The sequence below is a fragment of the Priapulus caudatus genome, unplaced genomic scaffold (genome assembly GCF_000485595.1).
Source record: "Priapulus caudatus unplaced genomic scaffold, Priapulus_caudatus-5.0.1 Scaffold4842, whole genome shotgun sequence".
NCBI lineage: Eukaryota > Metazoa > Priapulida > Priapulimorpha > Priapulimorphida > Priapulidae > Priapulus > Priapulus caudatus.
In genome coordinates, this window is record NW_014581903.1 from 1 (window position 1) to 9,286 (window position 9,286).

Consider the following 9,286-nt stretch of genomic DNA (forward strand, 5'->3'; position numbering starts at 1 on the left):
TGTGTTTCCATACAACACGTCGTACGACTGGTCCATGATGGCGGCTTTGGTATAGAGTTCAATGCGTTGAGCACTTCGTCTTGTTGATGCCGAGCAAGATTTGATGAAAGTTGCTGTGGCGGATGCATGGAAAGAATCAAGGTTATAAGAGTCATCTGTTGATCAGTTAATAGGTGTAATTTCCTCGATAAAATGCACATGAATTTTCTTTATTTGAGACCAGCCAGTGTGTAACAGTAAGAGCGTTGACTTATTGTAAGTATTGTTCGTTTAGGAGGGTGTTTCATAGCAAGCTACCTAATTATTCCATTAATGTATCGTAAACTGTTTTGCGCGTGTTCCATTTCTAAGTAACAAGCAAGGCTTACTTTCATTGCCAGGTGCAGCAAGTTAAACCGCATTGTTCTTATATATTGAAAATATATTGTGATAAGTCATGTATTATCCATGTAATATTAATAATTATCCATAAATAATGTCATTAAACAGGTTAAAGCTTTTTTGCATGTTGTCTGTGTCGGGTCAATTGCAATAACCAATATATTCCTGTATAAGGGCCAGTTCAGAGTTTGCAAAGGATACGATCAAACCGTTTGATTGGACATTTTCCACCTCATACCGTGGCACAATCTTAGCACAGGACCCACAGCATGTACTCCAGGTATAGTTAACTTCTTATAGTGTATTTGTGTAGATTGCGTATATTATAGTCGTTGCATGGCCTCAAAATTACTGGAAAATTATTATCAGGACTTGTGTTATTTACAATTCTGACTGCAAGCAGGCAGGGCAAGCAGGCTGTTCTCCTGTTTCACGGACTCTTACTTGTCCGAAAAATGTTGTAGTGTGCGGTAGCTGTATCATCGCACAGTAGCTGTTGAACAGACTATAATGCAGATCGTGAATGATGTCCGAATTGTTTTTGTCAATGCCATGTTTCAATGCTTGCATTCTCGATTTCAAATTTGTAAAATGTTGATAAATTAAGGCGTGATATCATTCAGGTGAAACAGTTATGTAGGCTATTTGCTCATTAATGCTATAAATAAAAATGTAGGTACTCGCTAACACGGCTGAACCCACCGGCTCGGAGGGCCGGTGTTTTGCCAATGTTACTGGCTCTCCAAATAATTTGCCGGCATATGCCGGTGGGCCAGTGCTAATTTGGCGCCCTGCCCTTCATGTCGTCTCACTTGGGGATTTCTCGATTTTTATTAGGTTAGCCCAACTACAGAAAGAATAGATATTGAGAAACTGAAGACACAAGAAAACATTCTCTTCTTCGATGAGGTCCATTTATTCGAAGATGAATTGGCAGATAATGGTTGTAGCAACCTCACTGTTAAAATTGTAAGTATGATTTTCTGATATAAATGTCACGGTATTTGCATCATTTTGATTGTACTATTATGGGCCATTTCAGATTGATTTTATTTAAAGTTGCTTGAAAATGTTGTGTAATGGTTTCAGAGAGTGATGCCAGGAAAGTTCTTTGTGTTGCTGCGATTTTTCCTGCGAGTAGACGGGGTTCTAATCCGAATGAATGACACACGGCTCTACCATGAGGTTTGTACTTTGTGTGCAGATTTAGTACTAAAACAACAAAAAGCTTTACTACTTGGCACTATTCTGCTATAAAATGTAAATGAATGCAATTATTATTTGTGTATATATATACACACACACCACACACACGGCGGTGTGTGGTGTGTGTGTGTGTGTGTGTGTGTGTGTGCGTGCGTGCGTGCGTGCGTGCGTGCGTGCGTGTGTGCACCTGTGTGTATATAATATCTTTGTCATCTTTGCAAATGAATTTTATATAAACATAGTTGTTTTAGTTCTGGGTATTATTACTCATAATATTGTTATTTTTATGCGTGCATGTGATTTTTCTTATCTGCAAAAGTTTATACTTCTGTTTATAGAATGACAAAAATTACATGATCAGAGAGTATACCAGCAAGCAGAAGAAAACATCTGATATAAAGGTATATGTACTCAGCTTTTATCCTTCTCATCAGTTATGTCCAGGTTTCTCAAATACACATGCAGTAAAAGTTTAAACATTTTGGCTCTACCCCTACCCAGGTAGTCATGGACAGTTTGAAGTGTTGCTTCCTCACATGTTATTTATTTTCCATGTTTAGGCACCTCCAGAATCGTTCATTGACCCGATCGCCATTAGTGAGCATTTGGATACGATAGAAGAAATACTTGAAAAGGTCGAATTCCCAACATTAACAAACTTGGATCCAGGGACGGCTGACTCAGATGAGTCTCCGGAGTAGTAGCAATGTAAAGCTAATGCAGTACGTGTCAGTTATATATCGTTCTATACTTCTTCATATTTTCATTGATATTGGAGTTGCTACGATTTACCTTTGAAACTAATGGTTTAAATTGAAAGTATTTACAAAGCGCAAAATATTTAATAAATATATGCTGGTATTTTCTTCTCTTACTAGTCGAAGTGTATATAACAAGGTCACAACTGAATTGGGAAATCAGTGTTCATATATTGCCATGGTTGTGTAGAGTACGTGATACATTTCCATATTTTGTTATCTGTGATGTACTAACAGCATCCACGCGAATCACTTTTACTGTCATGCTAGTATAGTTCCACATGAAAAGCATTTAGGAATACTTGCATATTGGAGGTAAAATAAATGTTTTTAATTTCACACGAATAGCAGTTGCGGAAACCGCTATAGTTAATTATTATGACATTGTAAGATACTTCATGCAGAGCTTTGTGTAATCGTTGCAGTGTTACAAAATGTATCTTCGTATATGGAGTCCAATATGCTCATAGGATACAGTGAGACTATAAATAAAACCAGGAGTGAATAAAAACAAAGTTATGTACTCATACACATGATATGTTTAGATAAAAATATTTCACATTAGTTGTGCATGTGTGGTTTAATGTAGATATTATATAATGTGTAGCTTATAAACCTTATGGCAAGTCTATGTATGTGTGCTTATAATCATTGATCATCTGCGATGCGCATAATATAAGACGGAGTTTTAATGAAAGACTAAAGGCGAGTGTGTATGCATGTGTGTGTGAGAGTGCGCGCGCGCGCGCGTGTGTGTGTGTGTGTGTGTGTACGCGCGCGCGTATGTATGTGTGTGCGTGTGTGTATATATATATATACGGTAAAATTCACGGTATACGGCAATACGGCATACGTCAAAATATCAGACATGCCATAAATTATTTCACATTTATCCAAACACTGTGCATAGACAAGATCTTATTGTATATAGCACACAATGTTTGTCAATCAGATCGAAACAAAATCATAACATCGCATAATATTACAACGTTGACGGATAATTACACAATATTACATTGTTATATTGTATAATTAAGCTATAAATATAGATATAAGTTTATTTAAATTATATTATAATATTTAGTTTCCTTGCTAGCGTTGTGTTGTACGACGAACCCAATTCCATGTGCAAATTTTGTAATTTTGTCTTTCCTCACCTGTGGTTGCAAACCCATGTATATCTGTCTGTGTGTGTACATTAGCAGGGGCGTAGCTACGGGGGGGCCTGGCGGGGCACGTGCCCCCCCCCCCACAAATTTTCTGTGCCCCCCCAGGTTCCCCCCCCACTTAAAATTCGATGCTGATAAAAAAATGGCAATTAAAAACAATGCCGTTAGAACAGTATAATTACAAAGAAAGCTTATATTATTGTGCCCCACGAAAATGTAAGGCCCCCCCAGTCCCCCCTCGCTGAAAAATCCTAGCTACGCCACTGTACATTAGCTGAGGCGCGCGTGCCGCTCGTCGCCTTAGCCAGCAATGTATTTCGATTGATCTTACACACGTTAACCTGAGAGGGACATGCCAGAAGGAGATCTGCAAGATAAAAATCTACATTGCCCAAGTAGATGTGGAATGGCGCTCACATCGCTGGTCGGGTTGCCAGCTAAGATAATTTTTTCGGCCACACTTACGCGCTCAAAACGGTCATGCAGGTGTATGTGCTGGAAATACGTTGACGGGAATATCAACAATAGACCGACGCCCGAGCGCCATTTTCATCATGGAATGGAGGAACCGTGGCGTGATGCTGCGAGCGAAGTGAAGTACGAGAACAGATTTTACCATGCACACGTGCCGTCGGCCCGCCCGTGACTACCGCGACTCACCCTCAGCAAGCGGTATTATGAAATTTGGCTCATTCCGTACTGCACGCCTGAAATAGTGTTCGCGCATGCGCGATAACTCCTGAGAAGAAAAATATTTTATGAAAAATATACATTTAAAGTGAAGAGGGGTTATCCTAGCATAGATTTAGTTGATAAAATTCTATGAGTAGTCTTCACTTAAAAAATATGGAGAAAACATTCTATGTAATGTCCCCGCTGCATATATGCACATATACCAGTCACTACACAAACTGGCAACGTTACTGTGTTAGCGCATGCGCATTATCTCCCCAAAGGAGTCATATTTTTTCATGAATATGCATTTAATATGGCCAGGGGGTATCTCCACATAGATTTCTGTAATTAATTCTTATCCGTAAACCGTTTTTATAATTAGGAGAGCGCCCTAGCCTGTGGGAGGCAAAACTCCTATTTCATCCCCTGCCGTCCCTTCCCTGGGCTCCCTTGACCCTCGCTCAGCCCTCGTTTTTTTTACCGTTCATCGGCTATCTTTCCGGAAGCCTTTCCTAAGTCTCTCACCCCTTTCGCCCTCAGCAAGCTATATTATAAAATTTGCTTCAGTCCGTACGGCACGTCCGAAATGGTGCTCGCGCATGCGCGATATCTCCGGAAAAGAAGAATATTTTACGAAAGTTATGCATTCAAAGTGAAGAGGGGTTATCCTAGCATCAATTTTTAATGCTGCTGCAGCTAGGGGCCAGTATATTTTTCCGTTTCCCCCGTTTTTTGGCTTAGATGACATCGGAGGTCAAATCCAATGTGCCCATGACATTCAGCACCAAAATTCACCCCTACTGAAGATCTTTGCGATTTCTAGAGTGCTCCGTATTGATTTGCATCGGGAACAGACAAACAGACATACATTCACAAATATGGATATTAGATAAGATTGAATAGCGTCGGTGGACGCGTGAGCCAGGAATAAGTTGCGCCACGCGTGTTGACCACACGTGTGATGCGTTCGTGGCGAACGAGTTCAGAAGGTTTCTCGCGTAGCCCCATACAATCAGGAGTGTATCCTGTATCAATATATGGGGCTTGACAATGCCATCTACCCTTGTGACATAGACACCTTATAGTTCAGCAGTTTCTCTCTAATTAGAATATGGCAGCACAGTCTAGTGCACCATGAAATACGTCATAGTACCAGGGGCGTGTACAGGGGGGGGGGGCGAGCCGGACCCCCCCCCCCTGCTCGCCGCAGAAAAACGCATCTAAGGGGTGTATTTCTCAAATTTTTTGAAGCAGACCCTCCTTCGCGTCGCTCGCCAAGTTTGGGTTTACGTTAGACCCCCCCCCTGGTACAAATCCTGTACTCGCCCCTAAGTACACCAATCACACAAAATTTAGTTAACGAATCAGATACGCAGGAACATCTAGATACTGACCAATGGTCAGTAATTAATTGGCCACTCGTACGAATTTTACTCATATATAATAAGCTACGTAATAAAAATTATATTACCAGTTAACTAGTGTTAAGTTCAAGTAGATTATTATTATTAGTTAACTCTTGGCCCACCTTGTACGAATTTCCTTGATAGTTACTTAGCACTAGGTTAACAGGTTAATACAGCTTCAGCAATTAGTTACTTCGCTGTATGTCTGAATTAATTCTGCGTTTGCGTGATAACCGCGCACTTGCATGACGTTTGTGTTGCGTCATGGCATGGGGCGTGGCCACGAGCGGTTCACGCAGCTTTATGCCTTTACGCCCACCCGAGAGTGCACGGACCATCTTGTTGCCGAATTGGAAAAGGCTCTCGAGGCAGAGCGATGGAGAAAACAAAATTTTACAAGAAGATCATCAACGAGGTTGTGCCCGAGTACGATGCCGGCAGAAGGAAGGCAAGGAAGGAAAAGGAGTGAGCAGACGCGTCACACAGACGTACTCACAAACTCAGCATAGGGGCCAGGTACCTTACTACACAAAGATCGTTAGAAGTGCCGGAGGCACAGATCAAACACTCTCCCAAATCATACGTAGTAGGTCATGGGTCGCCACAACCGCCATTTTTAGGAAGCAAGTTCCACGAATGTTCCGGATGCTGCTGTATCTGCTACTGTGCAACTGTCTGCTGATGTGCTGTCAGCTCAGCTTATGTTCTGCTTGTAAATTGCCTCGGAATCGCTCAGCTGCTAAGCCCGACCTGTCTTTCTCAGGTTCCCCAGAATTACGAAGCGTTGATAAAACGATTATTTTTTTGTCGAAATCATCGTTGAAAGATGTTGTGCAATCTGTCGTTGATACTATGTCAGTACCAAGTGGCAGTGTGTTTGTGCACAGGGCGACGTGCGGGTGCCTACTTCACTTTGATGTGTTGAGATGGAGCCATTTAAAACTCGAAAATTTACAGCAATTATCGACAATATATAGGGCGAAATAAGAGTAGAAGAAACATTAATACTTTGATAGTAGTACATTTTGTGGTTTAATTCCAATTATTTGTTGAGACGTCTTAATGAAGTGCCTGTGCACATGCTACCACTGTCTTGACACTACACCACTGCACTGTGTACCATACTACATAGCTAAATCGATTATGAATCATTGTTAGATTTTTTGTACACTTGGGATATGAGAGATTTGATACATGCTATTGGCCATAAAAATATTATCTATTACATTATATTTATAATATCATTTATATATTAACCATGGTTATCCATATTATTTCTATGTATCAAACGGACTGCCGCGAGCGGGTTTTGTTCCTAAAATGGCGACGTGGCGCTCCATTGATATACACGTCATTGACGTGATTGCACGTGGTATTAAATTTGTGCCTCGGCACTCTACGATCTTTTGCGTGCCTATCTACAATACTCGTACACAGACTCGGCCTATCTTATATATACAAAAACCCAAATACCGTCTATGGTGTGCGTGGCGATTTTACGCATTAATTAGTGGTACTGGTAAAAAAACGCCCCCGGACCCTTAGTTTCCCTCTTTTTCCCCTCCCCTCCTAGCCGCCCCACTAAAACAATTACATATCTTGGGAGCAGAGAAGCAATAAACAAAATGTCGCCTTTTCGCATGGAGCCAGTAAAATATTAAAGTCATCCACTATTTTGCGCATTCGCCTGTTTTTGGCCTCCTTGCTTAAAAATCCTGGCCTACACCACTGTTCTTTGGTATTTCTGATCATATTATTATGTGATTGAAAGTAGGAGATTTGGAGATATTTTTTTTGCCGGACAACCAGAAATTTGTTGCGGACACCCGATTTTTGCGGACAACCACATTTTTTTTCTCTATTTCGAGCACTGTGATGTATAGCAATTCGTGCATGCAAATTATTGCTTTTAAATTAAGAAATTTTTATTAGCCTATAGATCAGTCCTCAATCAATAGGATTCATAAAGTTGTAAAAATTGTAATTTTACATAATTATATTATTGCTATTTCATCTGTATGTGTATACGTGCGTACACATTTTTGAATATATCTCTACAGCAGGTCCTATAGCATCCTATAAATATTCCTATAGAATCCTATACGTATTCCTATTGAAATCTCTACAGGGGGTCCTATAGGATCCTATAGGAGCCTATAAATATTCCTATAAATATTCCTATAAAATCCTATAGACATCTCTACAAAGGATCCTATAGGATCCTATAGAGAATTGGAACATAATTCCTATAGGATCCTATAACATCCTATAGGTTAATTCCTATAGGATCCTATAACATCCTATAGGTTAATTCCTATAGGATCCTATAACATCATATAGACATCTCTACAAAGGATCCTATAGGATCCTATAAATTTTCCTATAGGATCCTATAGAGAATTGGAACATAATTCCTATAGGATCCTATAGGTTCCTATAGGTTAATTCCTATAGGATCCTATAACATCCTATAGGTTAATTCCTATAGGATCCTATAACATCCTATAGGTTAATTCCTATAGGATCCTATAACATCCTATAGGTTAATTCCTATAGGATCCTATAGGAATTATGTTCCAATTCTCTATAGGATCCTATAGAAACTATAAGATTACCTATACGATTTTCTATAGTACCATGTGCGGTCAAGGAGATATTTGACCAAATCAATCACGTGAGTATAGACTGTGAGTCCATTAATCCGAGGTTTCCTTTAATGTAGCATTGTAGAATTCGGTTGGCGGTGAACTAGAACCAGTGCCAGACGTGAAGGACGTTGAAGGTGTATGGTGGCCCCTGCGATGTGTGATTATATATCAATGAGGCACGATTTCGTATCACAGGAGTCAAACAGGGAGTTCCTCGTTCGTGTGTACGTCCTACCTGGAGATATACAAAGAGTCACTGTCAGACCTTCTTTGTTCGAAAGGAAATCTCCACTCACCAAAGCTCACCATACTTGAAAATGTAAGTTTCTATGAGTTCCCGCTGGGTATCCAGAGGGTGGGGTGGGCGTCAGCGCAATGCATCCTGAACCGTAATCGATGCCACCTAACGAGTAATAATCCAAGTAAAGCTGTCATTCATGAGAATTTCTAACATCTGTTACTCATTCTTATTTCTTAGAACTTATCATTAGTATTTATCAATCATTAGTAATTATCATTACTTTTTCTAGGGTTACATCTTGTACTCATTGGTTCCTGAGTTTAGTGCTCACTAGGTACCAGAAATTTCCCATCTGAAGCACGATGCCACGCTGCTGCCATCTGTGTTGGTGTTGTCGTTTGGCTCCTCTGTGTTATTATTATTATCAGTTTAATGTCAGTTTTCTCTTTCGGCGTTGGACAGTTTTATTCCTTCATGGAATGGTTTTGGAGCAGAAGTTTTACAGCCGGATGCCCCTCTGTGTTATACACATGAATATACCTTTGTACCTCTAGAAGTCAGGGGCGGCGCCACGGTTTCCAAAGTGGGGGGGCCCAATTGAGAGAACGAAGCGACCATGCCGGGCATAATTTTTGCACTGAAATGGAGCGATCTGGTGCACATCGAAGGTGAAAATTTCAAATTTTCAAATGAAAGAAAAACATAAATAACACCTTTTCAGTACATGTCAACTATAGTGAAGTATATAATTTGCATCAATATGAATACATGTAATAGGAATAAAGAATATGAAATAGTGAAT

At 40.1% G+C, this 9,286-nt stretch overlaps 1 protein-coding gene across 1 annotated transcript; it reads left to right on the top strand.

The window, feature by feature from the left end:
* Nucleotides 1–71: 71 nt before the first annotated feature.
* LOC106819865 (TIP41-like protein) lies at nucleotides 72–2,876 on the top strand (the record flags this gene model as incomplete). The annotated part of the gene is given in 6 exon segments (XM_014824437.1): nucleotides 72–141; nucleotides 556–661; nucleotides 1,219–1,350; nucleotides 1,471–1,566; nucleotides 1,926–1,988; nucleotides 2,148–2,876. Coding segments are annotated over 6 exon segments (608 nt in total), but the record flags the coding sequence as incomplete, so codon positions are not given.
* Between the last annotated feature and the right edge of the window lie 6,410 nt (nucleotides 2,877–9,286).